Below are 25547 nucleotides of genomic sequence, written 5' to 3' on the forward strand. Positions count from 1 at the left end.
GAAATGGACCTCACATGAAAAAATGCTCCTTTATCACTTCACACCAATACTAACCAAGCAGCTAGGCCTGTACAAACAGCTTTCAGTACCTCGCTCTTAAATTTGAATGGGCAGATCTGGTACATCGCATGTCGAACGAGCATGGAAGACAGAGACCCAAACTGACAGGAAAAAGAGATTTTGAAGTTATAAACATGGTTGTTTTAAAAAAGGCATATTTAGGGGACTTCCCTGGTGATACAGTGGTTAAGAATCCACCTGTCAATGCAGGGGACATGGACTCAATCCCTGGTCCAGGAAGATGCCATGTGCCATGGAGCAACTAAGCCTGTGCACCATAAGTACTGAGCCAGAGTGCTGCAGCTACTGAAGCCCGTGTGCCTAGAGCCTGTGCTCCATAACAGGAGAAGCCACTGCAGTGAGAGGGCCACGTGTCATAACAGAGTAGTCCCTGCTCACCACAACTAGAGAAAGCCCATGCAAAGCAACAAAGACCCAGTGCAGCCAATAGATAATTTATTAAATTTGAAAAAAGGAATCTGCCTTGCAACGCAGGAGATGAGGGTTCGATCCCTGGTCAGGGAACTAAGATCCCACATGCAGAGGAGCAACTAAGCCCACATGCCACAGCTAAGAGAGTCTATGTGCCACAATGAAAGATCCCACATGCTGCAACTAAGACCTGATACAGCCAAAGTAAAGAAATAAATATTAAAAAAATAAAAAGGTATATTCATAAAATAATAATAAGCTCTTGGATATCAAAACTAGGAGTGGAAATTTCAGTAGAATAGAGTTGAATGATTGAACAAGGAAATTCTGGAAAGTAGGACAAAAAGGCTTGAGAGATGGGAAAGAAGAAAGAAAAGAGAAGAAAATGAGAGTAAGTTTAGGTGGCCCAGTGTCCATCTCATAGAAGCTCAAGGGGAAGAAATGGAGAAGAAAAAGTTATTAAATAAACACTAGGAAAAAAAATCTACAAGTGAAAGAGTTTCTGCATTGAGTCTCTATAGCACTGAGCACAATGATAATTAGATACACTACATCAAAGTAAAAGATGTTCTGAGGGACAGCATCATGAACTTTCAAAACTCCAGAGATAGAGAGAAGTTACTAAAAGCCAGCACAGGGAAAAAGAGCCACAAACAGAAGATCAGAGAACAGAATGTCATTGGACTTCACAAAAGTAACACCAGAAAAGGTGGGGGGAGCAACATCAGAAGCTACATGGAGTAATTCTTTCAAGTTTCCAGGGGAAATTAACTCTCAATCCAGAATTCTGTGATCACCATTCAAGCAAAATAATAGAATGAAGACATTTTTCAGACATGTGAATTTTCAAAAACTTTACACACACATACCCTTTGTATTCCTTTTCAAGGAAGCTACTGGAGGATGTGCTCCACTAAAATGAGAGAGGAAATCAACAAAGAGGAACAAGTGGTGTAGTGTGCAGTTGTCTTGTTTCTCCTTTGGCTCAGCCGCCAAATGACCTTCTGTATTTCAGTTGTTACCTTTGAGTCTTGACAGTGGGGAGAAAAAAAACCTACCCCACCATGGGAACTGAAAAGTACTCACTTCCAAGACTGGACCTGTGATGTGGGCATCATTAACGAGATGTATCTATGTTACATTTTGACAGAGAAGAGAGGGATGAAGTGTGTGTTTTATCCATGGTTATGGTGCTGACAGCAGGGATGGGCTGCAAGTTTGAGTTCTTGGCACATAAGTGGCAGGGATACAAAGTAGCTCCCAGTGTATTCTCAGTTACTCAGTTGTGTCCAGTTCTTTGAAACCCCATGGACTGCAGCTCACCAGGCTCCTCTGTCCATGGAATTTTCCAGGCAAAAATACTGGAGTGGGTTGCCATTTCCTCCTCCAGGGGATCTTCCTGACCCAGGGATTGAACCTGGGTCTCCTGCATCTCCTTCACCGGCAAGCACATTCCTTCCCACTGTGCCACCTGGGAAGTGCAGCACCCAGTACTCAGTGGCAATACCAGCAGTTTTGCCATCAGAAACGATTCTGCACATAGTGTACTGAAATTATATTTCTTTTCTTGTTCAGCTTTTTGTTTTCCCTGGAGTTGATAGTTGCCTCATATTTTTATTTTCTGTTTTTTTCCAACATGAAAGCAAACATGTTAGTCACTCAGTCGTGTCCGACTCTTTGGGGCCCCCATGGACTGTAACCCGCCAGGCTCCTCTGTCCATGAAGTTTTCCAGGCAAGAATACTGGAGTGGATAGCCATTCCCTTCTTCTGGGTTTCTTCCTGACCTAGGGATTGAACCTGGGTCTCCTGCATCACAGGCAGATTGTTTGCCATCTGAGCCACCCTGGAAGCCCTCAGTTTTCAATGTTTAGTTCGGTTCAGTCGCTCAGTCATGTCTGACTCTTTGTGACCCTATGGACTGCAGCACACCAGGCCTCCTTGTCCATCACCAACTCCTGGAGTTTACCCAAGCTCATGTCCATTGAGTCAGTGAGGCCACAACCATCTCATCCTCTGTCGTCCCCTTCTCCTCCTGCCCTCAATCTTTCCCAGCATCAGGGTCTTTTCAAATGAGTCAGCTCTTCGCATCAGGTAGCCAAAGTATTGGAGTTTCAGCTTTAACATCAGTCCTTCCAATGAACACTCAGGACTGATCTCCTTTAGGATGGACTGGTTGGATCTCCTTGCAGTCCAAGGGACTCTCAAGAGTCTTGTCCAACACCACAGTTCAAAAGCATCAGTTCTTCAGTGCTCAGTTTTCTTTGTAGTCCAACTCTCACATCCATACATGACTATTGGAAAAACCATAGCTTTGACTAGATGGACCTTTGTTGGCAAAGTAATGTCTCTGCTTTTTAATATGCTATCTAGGTTGGTCATAACTTTCCTTTCAAAGAGTAAGCGTCTTTTAATTTCATGGCCGCAGTCTCCATCTGCAGTGATTTTAGAGCCCCCAAAAATAAAGTCTAACACTGTTTCCTCTGTTTCCCCATCTATCTGCCATGAAGTGATGGGACCAGATGCCATGGTCTTAGTTTTCTGAATGTTGAACTTTAAGCCAGCTTTTTCACTCTCCTCTTTCACTTTCATCAAGAGGCTTTTCAGTTCCTCTTCACTTTCTGCCATAAGGGTGGTGTCACCTGCATATCTGAGGTTATTGATATTTCTCCCAGCAATCTTGATTCCAGCTTGTGCTTCATCCAGCCCAGCGTTTCTCATGATGTACTCTGCGTATAAGTTAAATAAGCAGGGTGACAATATACAGCCTTGATGTACTCCTTTTCCTATTTGGAACCAGTGTTGTTCTGTGTCCAGTTCTAACTATTGCTTCCTAACCTGCATACAGATTTCTCAAGAGGCAGGTCAGGTGGTCTGGTATTCCCATCTCTTTCAGAATGTTCTACAATTTATTGTGATCCACACAGTCAAAGGCTTTGGCATAGTCAATAAAGCAGAAGTAGATGTTTTTCTAGAACTCTCTTGCTTTTTTGGTGATTCAGTGGATGTTGGCAATTTGATCTCTGGTTCTTCTGCCTTTTCTAAAACCAGCTTGGACATCTGGAAGTTCACGGTTCATGTATTGCTGAAGCCTGGCTTGGAGTAATCACTAATTCTTTCTCAAACTCTCCAATAGAATTATTAAACTTCTCACAATGCAGCAAATATGTCAGATAACCCATCATCTCCTTCCCTGCTTAATCATTGAGAGTCCACTTCTTTATTTGCAATCAAGAGCCATGATTGGTGGAGAGAAGGTGAAGGGAATTCCCATAATAATAGTGAAGAGAGGTCTCAGTTGTGCGTCTGGTCTAGACAGCAACCAGCCCAATTTAGAGCAAGATGGCTGAGGGCCCAGGAGGAATATCTGTAAGAAAAAAATGGAGTTGATGGATTATTTGATATATTTGCTATAGTATGAGGGTTTTAGAGTTCTGTTAGAGAATTTAGGGAATAGTTACACATTCATACATAGAATGCAAAGAAAATTAAAAACAAGGCAACAATCAACTATAGGAGTAACAAAAAGTTGGAACAAGAAAGGATATCATGAGACTTCCCTGGTGGTCCAGAGGTTAAGACTCTGCTTTGCAGTGCAGGGGACACAGGTTCAACCTCTGGTCAGAGAACTAAGATCCCACATGCCTTGGAGCTCCTGAGCCCACGTGCTCCCAAGCCTGTGCATTGCAAGAAGATCCTGCATGTTGCAACTAAGACCTGAAGCAGCCCAATAAATAAATATTTTTTTAAAAGAAAGGAAATCATAGTATAGTATGTGGCTTAGCTTTGAACAATATTTACATTGTTATAATAATAGAAACACTAAAGTTTGATGAACAAAAAATGATCACATTGGTATATCTAGAAGATGGGAGAGAGGATCCGTGCATGTGTGTAGCTGCAGGAAAGCACAAACTTATCTTCTAAAATAAGTTAAAAGTTGGGACTTCCCTGGTGGTCCAGTGGTTAAGAATCTCCCTTTTAATGCAGGGGACACAGGTTCAATCCATGGTCAGGGAAGATTCCACGTGCTGCAAGGCAACTGAGTCCATGCACCGCAGCTACTGAGCCTGTGCGCTCCAAAGCCCATGCTCAGCAGCGAGGAGGCACTGCAGTGAGAACCTGTGCACCCTGACTAGACAGCAGCCCCTGCTCACCTCAACTGGCAAAAACCCACAAGCAGCAACAAATAATTAAATATTAAGAAAAGAAGTTACAAGTTGAAGATCAAGAAATATCAATCTAAACCTATTATTTAGAAATGCAGAGATGAGTACCCAGAGAAACAACTGAAATTGGGGATGGTATGTTCGGATGTGGAGGTCAAGGGACTGCTAATTTTTCGCTGTGAGCATTTTAGTTTTAATTAATTGTTAAAATCCTGTGCTTTCATAACTTTCACAGGTATGAAAATTTTAAAGTCATTATTACGATAGCCACTTCCACTGATAATACAGCTGTTTTCACTTTCTATATGCTTGCTGAAATGTTTTGTCCACAAACATGTTGCCATGATAACTATATGTGCCGTATTGGTTTCATTTAATGTGGGGTCTATTTGCGGCGTCATGTAGTATGCACAGGTGTTGTTCTAGTGGCTGTATTCACTCTTGTTGTATATATGATAATTTATTTAGCCATTTCTTCATGATTATTATTTTACATATGTATTTGTTTGGCTGTGCTGCAACTCAAGATCCTCGTTGCAGCATGTAGGATACTTTAGTTGTGCCCTGTGGGGTCTAGTTTCCTGACCAGAGATCGCACTTGGGCCCCCCTCGTTAGCAGCTTAGCATCTCAAACACTGGACCACCAGGGAAGTTTCTCTTTATTGTTTTTGATTTATAACTTTCACAGATAATACCACAATGAATATCTTTGTGCATATAGGTGGAGTGAAAGTTGCTCAGTCGTGTCCAACTCTTTGCAACCCCATGGACTGTAGCCCACCAGACTCCTCTGTCCATGGAATTCTCCAGGCAAGAATAGTGGAGTGGGTTGCTGTTCCCTTCTCCAGGGAACCTTCCCAACCCAGGGACCTAACCCAGGTCTCCCGCATTGCAGGGATATTCTTTACTGTCTGAACCACCAGGGAAGACCAAGAGTACTAGAATGGGTAGCCATTCCCTTCTCCTGGGGATCTTCCCAACCTAGGAACTGAACCGGAGTCTTCTGCATTGCAGGCAGATTCTTTACCAGCTGAACCACCAGGGAAGCCCTTTGTGTATATAGCTTTTTCTTTTTTGCTTTTGAATTGCTCCCTAGGACAGTTCCCCAAATTGACCAAATATGAGAACTTGGATCTTTCTCTTTGATTTCTCTATATACTGCTGAGCCCCCTAGGTGCACCATGAACTGAGCATCCTAGGAGAGGTTGAAATAGAATTTTCTGCAGGACAATTGGCTTGTTTTTTCTGATGGCAGCAGGAGAAGTCAGAAGTCTGTCTTTTCTTTCCACATAGAACAGAATTTCCAAAGCCCTACCCCTCTCCTTCTCTGATGTCTGTCTTGGCTCCCGCACCCCCCCCACTGAGAGTATTTTTCCTTTTTAAAATATTCAAATTAGAAGTTACTGCCCTTTTGAATAATATGGATTCAAAGGAGATACATTTAAAATGGGAGAGAATGGAAAAAAAAAGTGAGAAAGAGGACTTCCATGGTGGTCCAGTGGTTAAGAATCTGCCTTCAAATGCAGGGCATGAGGGTTCGATGCCTGGTCGTGGAACTAAGATCCCACCTGTTGTGGGACAGCTAAGCCTGAGCCACAGCTACTGAGCCTGTGCACCACAGTGAAGAGCCTGCTTGCCACAGCGAAGATCGCAGGTGCCACAGCTAAGACCCAGCACAGCCGAAAATAAAGAATTAAATAAAATGTATTTTTTAAAAAAGTGAAGGAGGCAGAAGTGGGTAGATGAGGAGACCAGGGAGTAAGGCAGTGCATGTCCTCAGCTTACCTTCCAGGGGGACATCGAAATGCCTTCTGCACAACGTGCCATTACTTTGTAATTTTGTCCCATCCTTCACTCCTCTGACCCCTTTTTTTCTCATGGCAGGAGTTGGGGAGTTAGACAGCCCTCCAGACAAACCCATCCTTCCTCATCATAGGATGGTGTTTGGGATGTCCAACTTGCCTGGACCAAAAGAAAAAAGAAAGCATCTGTAGTTTGGAAGAATAGCACATCTATCCTAAAAGTGTGCTTGATGAGGGCCCTGAGCCATGCAGTTTCCCTCTGGACTGTGGCCTCATTCTTTTCAAGAAAGAGGAAGATGCAGGCCTCAAGGCTGGGCTGCTGGACTGCCTGCCTGCCAGCTCCTTACAAACAGAGGTTCGGGGCGCTTTGTGGCCTGCACGGCTCAACACCCTCCCTCATTCGTCTGCCCTGCCAGCTCTGACCCGGGTCCCTAGCCCCATTGCTTTCCCACCTCCATCCTTGCTTCCCATCCTTCCATTTTGCTCACAGCAGCCGAAGCAGTCTTCTCTGTTAAGCGTAAAATCAGGCCTTCTCCATTCCCCGCCTAAAATCCCCTGGTAACTTCCCACTGCAGTGGTGCCAAAGCCTGACTCCTCACCTGACTTCTCACCTCATCATCTTGCCCAGACTGCCCTTCATGCATGACTTTCATTTCCTGGTCTCCTGCCTCAGGGCCTCTGCACTTCCCCTTCCACCTGCCTGGAACCCTATTTCATAGAGCTTTGCTGGATCCTTCTCATCATTTGGGCCTCACCTGCAATATAATCTCACCTGAGGACCCTTCCCTGACCTGTCATCCAAAGGAGACCCTCCCAGCAAACTCCTGTTTTATCACTTTCCAAGCCTATACTATCTGAAATCATCGTGATTATTCAAATGTTTCTTTTCATTTTTTGATTTTTCCTGTTAGACTAAAAATTCCATGAGAGCAGGAGTGGTGCCTGTCCCACTCCCAGATGGGTGCATGGAAGGTGCTCAAATAAACATTTTTGAGTGAATGAACAGGCTAGTGAAGGAATGAATAAGGACTTGGGATCTGCAGCCTTCTGGGTTGAGGAGGGCCCCACCTTCTTTTTCCTGAGGGTCTCTGGGAGGATGTGGTGGTTGGAGGATCTCTTAGCAGCCAGAGCAGGGTGGTGGTTCCTGGAAACTCGTTTGGAGTAAACATACAGGAGGTTCACCAGGAGGTGAGTAAAAGCATCAAGCATCTTCCACTCCGCCTCTCGTGTACTCATTTGCTGGCACTTTCCATCTAAGGTGGGCAACAGGAAAAGTGTTCATTTCTTTCTCCGTGGGAGGCTGCCTGGAGCAACAGGACTTTTTGAGGCTGAGAAGTCCTGAAAATAAACCCCGGTCAAGGGGCCCAATGTGGACCCTGCTTGTTCAGTGTGATATGGAAGGCCAGCCCTGAGGTCCCCAGCCCCTTGTCACGTGGCTGCTGGCTCCCCTCCTCTCCCACCTTGGGTGGATGGCAGATACTTGTTTTGTTCAGTAGCTAAGTTGTATCCTACTCTTTGTGACCCATGGACTGCAGCATGCCAGGCTCCTCTGTCCTTCACTATCTCCCAGAGTTTGCTCAAATTCATGTCCATTGAGTCAGTGATGCTATCTAACCATCTCATCCTGTTACCCCCTTCTCCTTTTGCCTTCAGTCTTTCCCAGCATCAAAGTCTTTTCCAATGAGTCAGTTCTTCTCATCAGGCAGCCAAAGTATTGGAGCTTCAGCTTCAGTATCAGTCCTTTCAGTGATTAATCAGGGTTGATGTCCTTTAGGATGGACTGGTTGGATCGCCTTGCAGTCCAAGGGACTCTCAAGAGTCTTCTCCAACACCACAGTTCGAAAGCATCAGTTCTTCAGCATTCAGCCTTCTTTATGGTCCAACTCTCACATCCGTACATGACTACTGGATACCACAGTCTTGACTGTACAGACCTTTGTCAACAAAGTGATGCGTCTGCTTTTTAATATGCTTTCTAGGTTTGTTGTCACTTTCCTTCCAAGGAGCAAATGTCTTTTAATTTCATGGCTGCAGTCACCGTCTGCAGTGATTTTGGAGCCCAAGAAAATAAAATCTCACTGCTTCCACTTTACTGTAGATCCTTGACTGTGGGCATAACCACCTTCTACAACTTTCTGTGACTGAGGTTCCTTCCCTTGGGCTAATTGGGTTGTAACGTTAGTCTCTGAAATCCAGACATTGGGCAGAGGTTTTGTCCTCAGGTTAAGGACATGAATGTCTCTCTCTATGCAGGTTCATAGGAGTGGTGCAGGGGGACCGCTAGACTCTTGCTTTAGAGTAACATCCGAAGGTATAGGGCATCCCTTTGGGAGAAGGCTGTTTATCACTCAGACAAGCAGGACACAACTTCCCTTCTCCCGCTGCCTATCCCTTGCGCAGAGCCTGCTGAGAGTGACTCATGTGTTCCCTTGGGAAGCTGTTTCCCAGGACATGTGACTGTAACACAAAAATGACAGTTTTTACATTGACAAAGGCTGAGCAGCAGTTCCTGGTGAGCATGTCGGCTACATCTGGGATGGCCACTGGGACAAGGCAGAAGTCTAGCCAACTCAGGAGATGCTCTGAGCCCCCCAACCCCGCCCCCCAACACACAGTGGAGTTTCAGCAGGAACGAAGGGATCCTTCAGTTGTCCCGAGTTAGGGACAAGCAGCTGGTCTGGCAGCCCAGGGGCCGTATGGGCTACAGGCTCACTCCCCATCCCGTTTGTGGCTCTGGGATCCTACATCCCTTAATTGCCCTTTTCTCTTAGAAATAACTTACTCCCCTAGTGGCTCAGATGGTAAAGAATCTGCTTGCAGTGTGAGAGACCCAGGTTCGATCCCTGGGTCAGGAAGATCCCCTGGAGAAGGGAATGGCTACCCACACAAGTATTCTTGCCCAGAGAATTCCATGGACAGAGGAGCCTGGCAGGCTACAGTCCATGGGGTCGCAAAGAGTCGGACACGACTGAGCGAGTAACACATTTAGAAATAACTTAGGGCCCCCTGAAACATTCCTGAGGTACAAGGAAGGATGGGGCTGGCGGATGTCCTTTTAGCGAAACCTTTGGAGAAATTCCTCTGCTGACCGCTTAAGACTCAGGTCAGACCCCTCAGACCTTCACGGCTGAGAAACTGTTCTTCATTCTCAGGCCAAAGAAAGTGCATCTATCCAGGAATGTCTTGGAACAGCTTGCAAAGAGGGTGGGGACAGCAACCCCCAGCCGGGATGGCTCTGTTGCCACATAGCTGTTCTGTGGATGGTGCTGGCTGGAAGTGGGGAGGTGAAAGGAAGCGAGCTCTTTCTGGTCCAGTTTTCTTTGATCTTTTATGAATGAATCATATGCGGATAAATAGAAAAGCCCTCTCTCAAAATTCTGGATAACTCGGAATGAGAAAGATGGCTCATTGTTCTTCTTAGGTCCATCCCATTTTGGTCCCCAGAGGGTGGTCCTGGCCCTCACTCACCCTCCAGTCCCCATGGCTCCATGGCCACCTACTGACCCCAAGTGATGTCTCTATGACCCCAAAGAAGTCTCCTCTGAGCTTTACGGTGACTTTGCCCCTTGGATGTCTCCACTGGGGTGCTCAGTAAACAACTCTGATTCAGTGTGTCTGAAATGGAGCTCTTGCTATTTCAATCCCCTCCAAATCTGTTTCTCCAGTATAGTTTCCTGTCTCAGTAAATATCCACTATCCAGCCAGTCTCCCAAGCTCAACCTGCCTGTCATCCTTGCTCCTTCCCTCACTGTTCCCCATCTGACGACCCCTTCCCCCACCAGCTCCTAGATGTATGTGGTTCCCTTCCTTTCACCAGCTCCATCTCCTCTTCCTAGATCAAGCCACCGTCATCTGTAGCATGAGCTGCCCCACACTCTCCTTCTTGCCTGCTTGCAACTGTCCAGCCCTTCCTAGCCACAGCCAACAGCATCATTTCAGATGCCAGTCAGATCCGGTGGCTCCCTGGCCTAAAACTCTCCAGGACTGTGCATCACTCCTGGAGTGAAAGCCAGGTGTTTCCCTGTGAAGGCTCAATGAGACTGGCCTCCGCTGACCTCCTCAGCCCATCTCATCCCACCGTCCCACATGCTCCAGAGGCAAGGGACCGCCTGCTGTTGGCTGTGTATGTGATGGCTCACCCGGGTCCTCTGCCCCTGTGTCCTCCCCTCACAGTGGTCTTTCTCAGCCTTCTGCATGTGGTAGCCCCTCCTGCTGTCCCTCTTCGCATCATCACTTGACAATCTGCCATTTACCACCTTGATCCATCATTGCGGAAACATCCATCTTGTCTACTGTGTCTCCCCTACTGGTGTGTAAGCTCTTTCTGGAGAGAGACCCTTTGTCTCATTCACCTGTGTGTTCCCAGCCCCTCTCATGATTCCTGGCACTTAATAAATACTAGTTGAATAAACTAATACATCTCAGCCTGAGTGATATATACAAAGTGTCAAATCTCATAATACATGAGTACAGATTATTTCTGTGAGATGAAATTCCATTCATGAGTGCAAATTATTCCATGAGAATAATTGTGAGTTTCTGCATTCAGATTCAGGACATTAGTGTTCCTGTACAGGCTGGGAGGGGCTTCCAGGTGGTGCTAGTGGTAAAGAACCCACCTGCCAATGCAGATAGACATAGGTTCGATCCCTGGGTTGGGAAGATCCCCTGGAGGAGGGCATGGCAACCTGCTCCAGTTTTCTTGCCTGGAGAATCCCAGGGACAGAGGAGTCTGGTGGGCTATGGTATATGGGATCACAGAGAGTTGGACACCTGAAGCACTGACTTAGCTCACATGCACGCATAGGCTGGGAGACCCTGGCTTTCTGTGAGAAATATCTGGAGGGTCGGCGGCCCCCCAGCTTGGTGATGTGGCGACCAGAGAACACTCTGTGGGGTAGGCTGGGAGAGCGAAGGCGGGAAACCTGATATACTTTTAGGCCAAACAAATGGGAATTTGGTGCCCAGAACATTCTTCTACAATTGGCCTGCCAGGCCCCAGCTTGTTTTCTTGGAATACCAAACTTTGGCAAAAGGGTCTAAATCTGTGTTGTGGGGAGAACAGACATGCTGGAACTACCGTCCTTCAGGAGGGCCAGCAGATAACAGTTCCACGTGCCTCTGGGTGGCAGCACAAAGGACGGGGGGTTGGCTCGTAGAGGTGGGCCCGTTTCCAAGCAAAGAACTCTCCAAACACTAGAGGCTTCCCGAAGGAATGTGCTACTTTAGTCATGGAAGTAGATACTTTCAGCTACAAGTGACAGAAAACCCACCTCAAACTACTCTTAACAACAACAAAAAAAGGCAGGGAAGGGAGTTTGGCAGATAGAATGGAAAAGTCCAAGGTGAAATGTAGTTTCAGGCATGGCTGGATCCAGGGAATCACAGGCTGCCCTCAGGACTCTGCTTCGCGTTCCATACAGAGTTCTGCTCTCCTCCACGTTGCTTCTTTCTCAGGTCCCGGCCCTCAGGGCAGCAGGTGGTCACCAGGAGCTCTAGGGTGTGTGTGCGTGTCCTAAGTCACTTCAGTCATGTACTACTCTCTGCGACCCCATGGACTGTAGCCCGTCAGGCTTCTCTGTCCATGGGATTCTCCAGGTAAGAATACTGGAGTGGGTTGCCATGCCCTCCTCCAGGGCATCTTCCTGACCCAGGGACTGAATCCGTGTCTCTTAGGTCTCCTGCATTGGCAGGCAGGTTTTTTACCACTCAGCCACCTGGGAAGCCCAACTCTAGGTAGATATTCTGTCTTTTCTCCTCCCCCAGGAAAAAGTCGCTAAAGAAGCCCAGATGTCAAAACCAATTGGATGGACTTGATAGTCACATGCCCATCTTGAAATCAGTGTAGCCAGAAAGATACAATTGGCTGGGCCTACGTCCATTCCTGCTTCCTGTCCAGTCCCCAAGGCCAGAGAAGACACAGGGCTTTGATTAGCTGGGCCTGGGTCTCAGGCTACCTGGGGACCCAGGAGTGAAGTCAACCCACCTGAGCCACTTGGACTGAGAGTGGAATGAGTTTGTGAAAGGTCCCTGGCTCCCAGGGGGAAAAAAAAAATGAAAAATTACAAGCACTCCTGTGCCCCCTTTCCCTGGGGTAACTGCCCTCCTCACTCCCCGTAACCCCTATCTCTTCATCTGCCTATGCAGGCTAGTTCTGCCGGTGCTTGTTCTCCTTATAAATGGGCTCTTGAGCACACAGTCTTTTGTACCTGACGTCTTTCACTCAGCCTTACATTTGTGAGATTCACTTATATGATGGATTTGTAGATCATCCACTCTCATTGCTATACACATTCCATGGGAAGAAGAAACCGCTATATGAATTTCATGGGGAAAAGAAGTAGTATTTTCCATTCTACTACTGATGAGCACGTGGCACATTTCCATTTGGGGACTGTTATGAGTAGCAGTGCTATGCTCTTTTGGGCGTCTTCTGGCACACATGTGCTAGCATTTCTGGTGAGCATGTACCTTGGCATGGAATTAATTGCTGGGTCATAGGGCATACGTGTTTGGGCTTCTCTAGAAGCTCAGATAGTAAAGCATCCGCCAAAAATGCAGGAGACCCCAGTTTGATCTCTGGGTCGGGAAGATGCCCTGGAGAAGGAAATGGCAACCCACTCCTGTATACTTGCCTGGAAAATTCAATGGACAGAGGAACCTGGCGGGCTACAGTCCATGGGGTCGCAAAGAGTTGGACACGATAGAGCAACTATACACACACACACACACACACAGAGGGCATATGTGTCCAGCTTTAATAGATACTGCTAAACAGTTTTCCAAAGTGGTTGTGTCAATCCACATTCTTGGAGCAGTTCTAAAGTCTCTGGATTAGCTGGCATCTGAGTCCCATATCTATACCGAGAGTGATGGGTCTGGGCTTCACAGAGAATGGGGCTTGTTAGTAACTTCACCCTGGGTCCTGGGCCCACAGAAGGGGAAAGAGTCCCCATCTTTCTCCTGTCCCGTCTGGCATTTGATTCTGTCCTGCCCACGCCATCACGAGTCTTCCTCTTCTAGGAATGAATTGTTTTGTTTTTAAATATTTGTTTATTTGGTTGTGCTGGGTCTTTGTTGCTGTGCGAGGGCTTTCTCTAGTTGCAGAGGATGGGGGCTACTCTAGTTGCGGTTTCTCACTGCGATGGCTTCTCTTGTTGCAGAGCGTGTGCTCTAGGGCATGCAGGCTTCAGTAGTTGCAGTGCATAGCCTCAGCTGTCGTGGCTCCCAGGCTCTAGAGCACAGGCTCAGTAGTTGTGGTGCTCAGGCTCAGTTGCCCCGAGGCATGTGGGATCTTCCCGGACCAGGGATCGAACCTATATCCCCTGCACTGCAAGGTGGATTCTCAACCCTTGGGCCACCAGGGAAGCCCAGAAATTAGTTTTTAATATCAAAGGGTTTCCCTGCATGCCGCATGGATGGGGGTAGTCAAAGGCTTCCCACAGCGCTGAGAGCAGGGAAGTGAGGGATGTCTGTGTCCCAGAGCCCCATCCATCTCTCTGGCTAGAGTCCTGGGGAGCTCCTGCCCCAGGTGCTCATCTCAACCTCAGGATCAAGTGGTCAAAAATGCTCCTGACTTTCGAAGCTCAGCCAAACCATTGTCAATGGATTTTTCCAGAATTTCTGATGATCATCCACATTTTGAATAATTAAAAAAAAAAAAGTGCCTTTGGCCTGGCCATTCTCAGAAAGAGGAACCCAGAGTAGGATGTGGTTTTACAATCAGAGGAAGTGGATCCCAACAGCGGTGACACGGTAGCGCATGCTTGGTCCTGCTGCTCAGGGCAGCTTCTACATCTAACCAAGAGTGAGGCCTGGGCCCCACTGGCAGAGCCCCCAGAACATCTCTCTCAAACTAAGCATTTCCTTCCAGCTATTTTTAAAGTCATCTCAATCTCAGCGGATGTGACCTTAGGGTAAGGAAGTATTTGTTTAAAGGATAAAATTTATAAAACATAAAGGAACAAGATTTGACTACATCAACATTCAAAACTTCTGCTCCTTAAAAAGACACATAAGTAAAATGAAAAGATGACTCCCATTAGAAGATATTCTCAACTCATTCAAGCAATTAAAGAACTGAATCTAAAGAATAGAAAGAAACCCTACAAACCAGTAAGCAAAAGACAACCCCAGGACTTCCCTGATGGTTCAGACAGTAAAGAATCCGCCTGCCAATGCAGGAGACACGGGTTCCATCCCTGGGTTGGGAAGATCCCCTGAAGAAGGAAATGGCAACCCCCTCCACTGTTCTTGCCTGTGAAATCGCTGGACAGAGGATCCTGGCAGGTTACAGTCCATGGGGTCACAAAAGAGTCAGATACAGCTTAGGTACTAAACAACAATTTGTTGTTCAGTTGCTAAGTCGTGTCCAACCCCATGGACTGCAGCACTCTAGGCTTCTCTGTCCTTCACTATCTCCTGGAGTTTGCTCAAACTCATGTCCATTGAGTCAGTGATGCTATCTAACCATCTCATCCTCGGTCGTCCCCTTCTCCTCTTGCCCTCAATCTTTCCCAGCATCACGGTCTTTTCTAATGAACAACAATAGCGACAGACAAAGAAGGGAAAAGTTTATAAGCCTGTTATTTGCAGAAGGTAAACATTTTATGGATAATTAGAGAAATGCAAATTAAAACAAGAGAGCATTTTGTGCCCACCAGCTTGGCAGAAATGAGAAAATTGGACAATGCCAAGTGCTAACTAAGACATGGAGATTACAAAGTTAAAGATGTGGTTACCCCTTGTCATAGATTATACTTATGATCTGACTCCATTCTTAGGCATCTACCCATCACCTGTGCTGTACGATATGGCAGCCACCAGCCACGTTTCTCTCTTGAACATTTGAAATGTGGAAAGTGTAAGTCAAGAATGGAATTTTTAAACATTTTATTTAATTCATTTAAATGTAAGAATTCATACTTGATTCAGTTATTGAAAAACTTAAGTATACTTGGAACAACTTGAATCGATGAGCCTACTTTTTTAACCTGTGAAAGTGAAAGTCACTCAGTCGTGTCCGACTCTTTGCAACCCCATGGACTATACAGTCCATGGAATTCTCCAGGCCAGAATACTGGAGTGGGTAGCTATTTCCTTCTCCAGGAGATCTTCCCAACCCAGGGATCAAACCCAGGTCTCCCGCATTGCAGAAGGAGTTTTAACCTGTAAGTTGTATGAAATCTACATACAGATGAAATATTTCTAATGAAAACCTACTGTCCAAATTGTGCTGTGAGTGTAAAATACACTCCAGATTTCAAACACTTAACACCAAAGAAAGGTAAAGTATCTTAGTAATTTTTCTATACTGATAACATTGAAATGACCATAGTTTGGACGCATGCATAATCAGTCACTCAATCGTGACTGACCCTTTGCAACCCCATGGACTATAGCCTGCCAGACTCCTCTGTCCATGGAATTTTCCAAGCAAGAATACTGGAGCAGGTTCCCATTTTCTCCTCCAGGGGCTTCTTCCCGACCCAGGGATGGAACCCATGTCTCTTGTGTCCCCTATATTGGCAGGAGGATTCTTCACCAATGATGCCACCTGGAAAGCCCCATAGTTTGGATATAGTGGGTTAAATAAAATAGATTACTAACTTAATTTTATTTGTGTCTTTTTACTTTTTTAAAAAAGTAACTTTGACATTACACATGTAGCTCAAATTTATATTTTTCTTAGAGAACACCAAGACTCTCACTTGTACACAAGGAGATGTGTGCAAGAATATACATTGTAACATAATATGTAATAACCAAATAAACAGACACAAACCTCGAAGTTCCTTAACAAAAGAAGGGGGGAGGAAATAAATTGTGGTTTATTTACACAGTGAAAAATCACCCAAGAGTTAAAATGAGTGAATTAGAGTTACATGTATCAGCATGCATAAATCTAGATTGCAATGCTGGGTGGCAAAAAGCAAGGTGCAGAAGGCTCACTAATCATACATTGCTTTGAAAGCATGGAAAATATTAGGACTCATTTGTGGATACATTTTAGTCTAATAAAAGGATAAAAACATGCATGGAAACTGTAAACAACCAAAATCCAGGTGGTGGTAACCAGAACAGGGTAGAGACTCAGAAACCTCTAATTGAGTCTGTAACATTTTGTTACTTTCTGGAGAGGGAGTTTGGTATGGTTTCCCCAGTAGCTCAAACAGTAAAGAATCTGCCTGCAAAGCGGGAGACCTGGATTTGATCCCTGGATCGGGAAGATCCCTGAAGAAGGAAGGCCATGGCAGCCCACTCCAGTATTCTTGCCTGGAGAATTCCATGGACAGAGGAGTCTGGTGGGCTATGCTCCATGGGGTCGCAAAGAATCGGACACAACTGAGCAATTTTCACTTCACTTCACTTCAAGATATTTCAACAACTTGTTTGATAGTCAAAGCTGCTTGGTTTCTGGTCATAAAATTTCAAAGAACTTTAGTCTTCGGTCTTTCTCAAATTCAGGGTTGTCTGCCCAGTGATCCTGCCATTTTCCATGTTTGCCGGCTAGTGGCCATGGTGAGGTCTCCCATGTGTGTGTTCTTGAGAAAAATGATTTGGCATGGGTTTGTTGGTGTCTTTTCATAATTTTTATTTATTTGTTTGTTTTGGGCTATGCTGGGTTTTCATTGCTGCGCACAGATTTTCTCAATTTGTTGCGGAGAGCAGGGTCAGTGCACAGGCTTCTCATCACAGTGGCTTCTCTTGTTGGAGAGCACAGGCTCTAGAGTGCATGGGCTCAGTAGTTGTGGCACATGGGCTCAGCTGCCGTGTGGCATATGGGGTTTTCCTGGACCAGGGATCGAACCCATGTCCCCTGTACTGGCAGGCAGTTCTTAACCTCTGGGCCACCAGGGAAGTCCTGTATACATGCTCCGTTGGCCTGCCAGGCTCCTCTGTTCATGGGATTCTCCAGGCAAGAATACTGGAGCGGGTTTCCATTTCCTACTCCAGGAAGTCCTGTTGGCGTCTTAAACTGGAGGCACTGCCGTGAGGGAGGCAGACACAGTACCTGCCTGTGATGAGAGGCCGGACGCTCAGCCTAGACAGTGACCTGGGGCAGCAGGAGCCACAAGCCACCTCCTGGCTGGGACTCCATCCTGAGCCTCCTGCTGGCAGAGGTCCTGACTTCGTGTTTTCAAAGGGTCCTTTTAAAGGACTCACTCAGCACACCTGAGGGCCTCACTGTGCTTTGCTTCCTTTGCAGGACGACTGGTATCCTAGAAGTGAAAAAGCAGGATGCCCCCCGGGGTTGACTGCCCCATGGAATTCTGGACCAAGGAGGAGAATCAGAACGTGGCAGTTGATTTCTTGCTCCCCACAGGGGTCTATCTGAACTTCCCTGTGTCCCGAAATGCCAACCTCAGCACTATCAAGAAGGTACGATCTTGACCTTAAAACTAGTCCTCAGAGCTTGGAACTCAGAGAGACAGAAAAAGTCTCCCAGTCTCAGATTTGAGATCCTCTGCTATGAATTTTAAAAGACATGGGAATTCCCTTGAGGTCCAGTGGTTAGGACTCTGAGCTTTCTCTGCCTGGGGCCTGGGTTCAGATCCTGCAAGCCTCAAAGTGTGGCCGAAAAAAAAAAATTAAAAGATAAAAATAATGTGCAAGAATTCTTTAAAACATGCAGTTAGAATCTACCTATCTTTCCAAATTCAGCTCCTGCCCTTATTATTGCATGTTGCATGCATGAGTGCTCCGTCATATCTGACTCTTAACGACCCCCATGGACTGTGGGCCAACAGGCTTCTCTGTCCCTGGGATTTCTCAGGCAAGAATACCACAGTGGGTTGCTGTGTTGTCCCTCCCTAGATTCCCGTGAAAGCTCCGGGGTACTGGTTCCCAGGGGGGCCGTTCATTCTCTCCATGACCCTGCCCTCGTGTTTGAAACCACAGCTCATCCACGGCCACTTAAGAGTTTTACTGGTCTTTTGTCTTCAGAGCTGTCGTCATAGTCAATGGCATCTTGGGAAATAGTTTTTGGCTTTATTGAATCATTTTCATGGTGGATTACTGAGTCAAAGGATAAAACGACTGGATGGTATTTGGCAGATAGTGTCTTGTGACCTTTCCAAGGGCTTATCCCACTTGCAAAGGGTGGGACTTCATGGGTCATGTCAGAGGACAAGGCCTTAGCCCCGGATTTGAAAACACTTGGGAGCAAAAAAAAAAAAAAAAAAGAGGGAGAGATGCAGTGAACCATACTTGAGTTTTGTTTAATTTTTTTAAATCTTCCCTTCCTGGGTGTTTCTTTCTTTCTTTTTTTTAATACTGGGTCTTAGTTTCGGCATGCAGGCTCTAGTTCCCTGACCAGGGATTGAACCTGGGCCCCCTGCATTGGGAGTATGGAGTCTTAGCCCCTGGACCACCAATGAAGTCCCCTTGAGTGTTTCTATAAAAATTAAATTTCTTTTTTTCCTTTTCAAAAGTATATGGACACATTGAAATTTAGGAGAATAAGAAAAAGTTAGAAGGAAAAGAATTACCCATGATCCAGCCATATGAGACAATCACAGTTAACACTTTAGCTGTTTCCTGTTTTCTTTCCTATATAGTGTTTTTTTGTGATTATTCTCTTTATGAATTTTTATATTCTTTTTCTGAGTTAACATTATAACATCTTTTTCGTGTTATTAACCTTATGTCAATATCATTTTAAAGTGAATCGTATTTTCCTGCTTACAGAGCTATCTATACATGCATGTTATTAAAATTCCAGTACTGTAGACACGTTATTAAAATTCCAACACCACAGAAATATAAAACATATCAGTCCCTGCAGTCTCACCTCATATCCCAATTCAGTTTCAGTTTCTTAATATTCTTATTTATACCAGGGGCCATACAGTAAATATCCTGGGCTTTGCTGGCCATATGGTGTTTGTCTCGATTACTCAGTTCTTCTGTCTGGGGTGGCAGCAGCCATAGATTGCATGTGAGTGAACTGGCATGGCTGTCTTCCAATAACTTGGCGAACAGTAGCTTGCCAAGTCCTGGTCTACAGCAATTATTAATTACTGTAATACATTCATTAATTGTTTTATGATAATAAATTATTACTTATTTTATTTTAATAATAATAAAATTATTATTTTAGTAGTAATAATTACATTTATTATTGTTTTTATGGGAATGGGTTTGAATGACATTCGCTGTTCTACAGCTTGGGGTTTCTCCCCACTGAATGCTGTATCTTGGAGTCCTGTGTGCCCTTGGTACAAGTATCCTTAAGTTCCATTCACACCTGTGTTCTGTCCCTTTGCATTGATGGAACATAATTATCCATCCCCCGTGGGAGAAAAATAGGGCCGGTCTCTCCTTTTCCATCTTTTCTGTGACTCAGCGGTGAGCACCTTTGCACTAAAACTTGGCACCCGGGGGACACCTCCACCCGAGGCCACACACTGAGCAGAGCCAGCAGAGGCGTTTAGGGTGCCCTCATTGTGTTAAACTTTTCTGAATTAGTGGCCAGCGTTGAAAGATCAGGGTGATGAGCTCCACAGCAATTAGCTGGGTGCCTGGAGGTTGTGTCTGGCTGGCCATCTCTCAGGGTAGCCTAGGGGAGATCGGAGGACCCGCTCTCAGCTCCAGATGTTAGCACCTACCTGGCCCCCTTCATAGAAGGGCAGGGTCAGCGACTCCTAATGACCCTGTGGACCCTAACCCTGTGGTCAGTGATCAAGGCATGGAGAGGGTAGTGGTCCCGGGATCTTGCCTTGGCCCCACAGGCCCTGGGCTCCTGTGGCCCCGCCCAGTGGCCCCGCCCACCTTAGGGGCGGGGCTGACGGGCCACTGTCTTCCCAGGTGTTATGGCACCGAGCCCAGTACGAGCCGCTCTTCCACATGCTCAGTGACCCTGAGGCCTACGTGTTCACCTGCGTCAACCAGACGGCGGAGCAGCAGGAGCTGGAGGACGAGCAGCGGCGGCTCTGCGACATCCAGCCCTTCCTGCCCGTCCTGCGGCTGGTGGCCCGCGAGGGTGACCGCGTGAAGAAGCTCATCAACTCGCAGATCAGCCTGCTCATCGGCAAAGGTGCCCTGCTGGGCCGGGCGGTCCTCCTTCGGCCGGGCTTGCCCCCGCCCCCCCGGCCCCACCCCGACCCCCCCCCCCCAACCCCGCCCCTGATCCTGGCGCTGACCTGGCTCCCTCGCCTCTCAGGCCTCCACGAGTTTGACTCCTTGCAAGACCCGGAGGTGAATGACTTCCGAGGCAAGATGCGCCAGTTCTGCGAGGAGGCGGCTGCCCGCAGGCAGCAGCTGGGCTGGGAGGCCTGGCTGCAGTACAGCTTCCCTCTGCAGTTGGAGCCCTCGGCGCGGAGCTGGGGGCCAGGCACCCTGCGCGTCCCCAATCGGGTCCTCCTGGTCAATGTCAAGTTTGAGGGCAGCGAGGTGAGCTGAGGCTCCTGCCTGCCCTGTGTGCTGCAGGCAGGCTGCCCGGTCCCCCTACGAGAATCCCAGTCCCCTACCAGCCCTCCAGATCCACCCACCTTCCAACAACATTGCGTGGTATTTGTGGGTTATCCATTGCACAGGAGGGGTCAGCCAAACTTCCCACCAGGCGAGTTGTAAGAGGCAGAGTGATCGGATGGCTTTGGTTCTCAGTCCGCTCATGTATCCATCAGATATTTCCTGGTGTTGGCCACGTGCAGTCATCAGAGGCTGCCCTCACAGAGCTCACAGTTGGGGGGTAGGGTGTGCCTAATACATGCAGATGGGCCACACACACCGCCCCCCAACCCCGTGTGTGCCCCTATGCCCTGTGGGCTCCCTGCAGGTGTGGAGGGCTGACCCTCCCTCCTCCTCCTAGGAGAGCTTCACCTTCCAGGTATCCACCAAGGATGTGCCCCTGGCACTGATGGCCTGTGCCCTCCGAAAGAAGGCCACGGTGTTCCGGCAGCCGCTCGTGGAGCAGCCTGAGGACTACACACTGCAGGTGAACGGCAAGCACGAGTACCTGTACGGCAGCTACCCCCTCTGCCAGTTCCAGGTGAGGGCTGGGCGCTGGGAGGGATTCCTGGGCTCCCGCAGCCCTTGCCAGGGTGGGGGGTAGGGGTGGGGGAGCTGCTCCTCAGCCCCTCTTGAGCCCAGCAAGCCAGATCTTGGGCGTCACGGTGAAGGTATCCCCATGTTGAACTTACTGTCCTCATGAACAAGGGAGGTGGGCGGGGACAGGAAGGGCCAGAGGAGAGACCCCACCCCAGAAGGCCTGGCATGAGCAGTGGTCAGCGTGGCGGGGGGTCCCCAGGTAGTCAGTGGTCCAGGGAACAGTTGGGGTCGCTCACCCTGTGCCCCCATCTCAGTACATCTGCAGCTGCCTGCACAGTGGGCTGACCCCGCACCTGACCATGGTGCACTCCTCCTCCATCCTCGCCATGCGGGATGAGCAGAGCAACCCCGCCCCCCAAGTCCAGAAGCCACGCACCAAACCGCCCCCCATCCCCATGAAGAAGGTGAGCCAGCACCCTGCTCTTACCCTCTCCACCAGCCCTTCCTCCCACCTGTGGTCCAACCCTGAAGCCTATTGGGCAACACTGTGGGCCGGCAGTCTCCTGCCCAGTCTCATGCCTTTTGATTGCTCAGGATTGAGAATTGGGCCTTCGAGCTGGGGTTGGGGGTCTGTCTGGATATCCCAGGGCAGCCTCCAGGCCTGGCTCTCCAGTTGCCCTCTCTTCCTGCTCCTCCTGCTTCCTGCCCTGTAGGCAGGACTGTGTGCCCTGCAGAGCTCGGGGGCCTTGGGGCCAAGGGGGTGTCCCTACGGCAGGTTTTCTGGTAAAGGATGGAGCTGTGGGCAGGTACCGAACCTGGCTGTAAACCTGCAACACCCTCACCCCACCCCCAGTGGCCACAGGCCTCATCAACCTCCTCTGAATTCCTCTGCCTTAACTCCCTCTTCTCCCCCCAACCCTGCCCAGCCCTCCTCCTTGTCCCTCTGGTCCCTGGAGCAGCCTTTCTACATCGAGCTGATCCAGGGCAGCAAAGTGAATGCCGATGAGCGGATGAAGGTAGGGGCAGGCTCCTGGCCGGGAAGGGCACAGGCAGTGTGTGTTTTCTGCAAAAACACGGTGGCTGTGGCCTGAAGGGGTGGCAGAGGAAGAAGGGAGGGGGGTCACACGAAAGCCACCTGACCACATTACCCAGCATCCCTGCCTGGGGTGGTTGTGAGCGGCTTCAAAACAGGAAAGGGGGAGGGGGGTGGGCCGGCCAGCCAGAGAGGCCGATTCGCAGAAACCAGGCCCAGTGAGTTCTGGGTATTGACTTTGGTGGAGGTGGTGCGGCCTGGCCCAGCCCAGGGATGTGGAGCTTGGGAGGTGATGGACACAGAAGAGGAGCCGCTCCAGTGAGCCAGGGGGCCAGGCCCACTTCTGAGTCATACACATGCCCGCCTCCTCTGGCCTCAAGATGGCCTGTGAGATGCAGGTTTTCTCGTCCCATTTGCAGAATGGGAAACCCAGGCCCAACGAAGCCAGGGCTCTTTGGGGAGCACTTTCTGGCTGGGGTAACTTCACTCACAGGGCAGGTCTTGTTTCCCGTAGACGAATCACGGAAGGGTGCATGGAGGCAGCTTTCTCACTGGGAGGGTGAGAGCAGAGATGGAGGACACAGGGAAGGGTGTTCTGGGGCGTTAAATCCTTCCCTATCTAGAGGGACTCATGCAATTCTTGGGTGCTTGACCAAGAGGGGCCCCTGGAATTCCTGAACCCCGATAGGGAAACGGAGGCCCAAAGCAGAGCAGCAACCTGCCCCGGGGTCCCACAGTCAGTGGGGAGCCGCCCACGCCACCCTCCCCTCCCCATCACTCATTCCCCCTCAGGCAGCCAGTCATCCCTTATTGGACCACCTTCAAGCACCTGGTTGGGGAGGTTCAGGCCCACTTGAAATGAGGACATTTCAGGAGTATATTCAAGCCTTAGGGGGAAGGGAGCCTGCAAGGGGAGAAGGGGCCCGGCCTCTGCCACCAGTCACCTGTGTGCACATTTCCCAGCTGGTGGTGCAGGCCGGGCTCTTCCACGGCAATGAGACGCTATGCAAGACGGTGTCCAGCTCGGAGGTGAGCGTGTGCTCGGAGCCCGTGTGGAAGCAGCGGCTGGAGTTTGACATCAACGTCTGTGACCTGCCCCGCATGGCCCGGCTCTGCTTCGCACTTTACGCTGTGATCGAGAAGGCCAAGAAGGCCCGCTCCACCAAGAAGAAGTCCAAGAAGGCGGTGGGTGGAGCTTGTGGGAGTCACTCCCTGCTGGTCTGGTCCTGTCCTGCAGCCCCCTGGGGCTGCTGTTCATCCCTCCCCAGCATCCCAGCTGGCACGCACGCATCCTGGGAATGGGGTCTGGGTGGGCCTGCAGACCCCGGCCTCCTCCCCATCACCCCACTGGCCACCCCCGGCCCTGCTGGTGTGTGATGGTGCTGGAATCCTGGGCTTATGAGCAGGGGTGCTCGGGATATCTAGACCTGGGCCTTTGGTCCTTGAGGGAACCCGGAGGCCTCTCCCTGGGGTGGAAGGAAAAACGCAGTGTCCTCCCAGGGAGCAGGGAGCCTGAGTCAGCAGCCAGCTGGGGATGGAGTGGTGGTCGAGCACTGAGTCACCAGGACCAGGCTGTGACTGGCCACCGAACTGCACTGACTCTGGTTGACTGGGGCCAGCTCTCTGGGGCTGCTGTGTTCTGTGTGAGGCTTTCTCAAGAAGCCGAGGGTGGGATGTGTCCGGGAGCAGTAGGAAACCAGTGTGGCTGACCTTCCCGGCTGCCTCATAGGGAGTCTGGGTGAGGGCAGGGCAACGTGGCCTGACTGGAACCATCCTGCAGTTGAGCAAACATAGGCCTTTGGGGTGGCTGGCCCTGACCCACCCGGCTTCTTTCCCAGGACTGCCCCATTGCCTGGGCCAACCTCATGCTGTTTGACTACAAGGACCAGCTCAAGACGGGCGAGCGCTGTCTCTATATGTGGCCCTCTGTCCCAGGTGGGCCCAGGCCAGGAGGGAGAGGTGGGAGTGTGGGGTGCGTCCGGACGTGGCGACATTCCCCTTGCAACTCCGTCTGTCCCTGTGTCCAGATGAGAAAGGGGAGCTACTGAACCCCTGTGGGACCGTACGGAGTAACCCCAACACTGAGAGTGCAGCTGCCCTGGTCATCTTTCTCCCCGAGGTGGCCCCTCACCCTGTATACTACCCTTCCCAGGAAAAGGTCAGTGAGGGGGTCCTCGCCATTTGGGGTCCAGGGCCCACCCTGCCCAGAAACCTCAAGGCTAAAGATGAGCCGTCCCCACCCTGCCTCTGGGGCGCCCAGGTCGTGGTCCCTGCACCCTGTGAATTGCCCAGGGCTGGGGGCTGGGTCCCCACACACATTTGAGGGCTTCCTTGACTGTCTGAAGTCCTCACGTGCCCTAGAGTGGTGGTTCTCAACTGGGGCCACCTGTCTTCTCAAGGGACTTCCGGCAATGTCCAGAGACAATTTTGGTTGTTAAACCTAGCTGGGGAGATGCTCCTGGCATGTCATGGGTGGAGGCCAGGGATGTTGCTAAACACCCTGTACTGGGTGGGATGATCCCCACCACTGAGGGTCACTCGCCACGAAGTCAGCAGTGCCAAGGTGTTGACACCGACTCCCAGGGCCCCCCCTCCTCCCAGGCTCTCCCAGGTCCCAGGGGCACTGCTGATATCAGGGTCACTCTTGCAGATCCTGGAGCTGGGGCGGCTTGGAGAGCACGGACGCTTCACGGAGGAGGAGGTGAGCTGGGGGCCGTGGGCGGTGGGGTGTGGACCTGGCGGCAGCCCTCATCACTGCCCCCCCACCCCACCCCTGCCCCGCCTGTGCCCTTCAGCAGCTGCAGCTGCGGGAGATCCTGGAGCGGCGGGGTTCCGGGGAACTGTACGAGCACGAGAAGGACCTGGTGTGGAAGATGCGGCACGAGATCCAGGAGCACTTTCCCGAGGCTCTAGCCCGGCTGCTGCTGGTCACTAAGTGGAACAAACATGAGGACGTGGCCCAGGTTGGCGGCGGGGGCGGGGCCGGGATGGGAGGGGGCGGAGCCCGGGAAGGGCTGCGTGAGCAGGGGCGGGGCGGGTAGGGCGGGGTCGGGAGGGGCGGA

General features: G+C 49.4%; 1 protein-coding gene across 7 annotated transcripts in view; it reads left to right on the forward strand.

The window, feature by feature from the left end:
* The window catches only part of PIK3CD (phosphatidylinositol-4,5-bisphosphate 3-kinase catalytic subunit delta), a 61257-nt gene that overhangs the window by 29229 nt on the left and 6481 nt on the right, over positions 1–25547 (forward strand). For 5 of the 7 annotated variants that reach the window (XM_006076693.4, XM_006076697.4, XM_006076694.4 and 2 more), the window contains exons 2-12: positions 17671–17843; positions 20271–20499; positions 20626–20855; positions 21274–21453; positions 21767–21916; positions 22379–22468; positions 23449–23670; positions 24324–24420; positions 24513–24643; positions 25136–25186; positions 25281–25448. In XM_006076693.4, coding sequence (XP_006076755.3) covers positions 17703–17843; positions 20271–20499; positions 20626–20855; positions 21274–21453; positions 21767–21916; positions 22379–22468; positions 23449–23670; positions 24324–24420; positions 24513–24643; positions 25136–25186; positions 25281–25448 — 1689 coding nt within the window. In that variant the 5' untranslated portion in view covers positions 17671–17702. The remainder of the gene's footprint in view (positions 1–17670; positions 17844–20270; positions 20500–20625; positions 20856–21273; positions 21454–21766; positions 21917–22378; positions 22469–23448; positions 23671–24323; positions 24421–24512; positions 24644–25135; positions 25187–25280; positions 25449–25547) is intronic. The other 2 variants (XM_006076696.4, XM_044942967.2) reach the window with 2 other exon arrangements.

Source organism: Bubalus bubalis, chromosome 5 (genome assembly GCF_019923935.1).
Source record: "Bubalus bubalis isolate 160015118507 breed Murrah chromosome 5, NDDB_SH_1, whole genome shotgun sequence".
Taxonomy (NCBI): domain Eukaryota; kingdom Metazoa; phylum Chordata; class Mammalia; order Artiodactyla; family Bovidae; genus Bubalus; species Bubalus bubalis.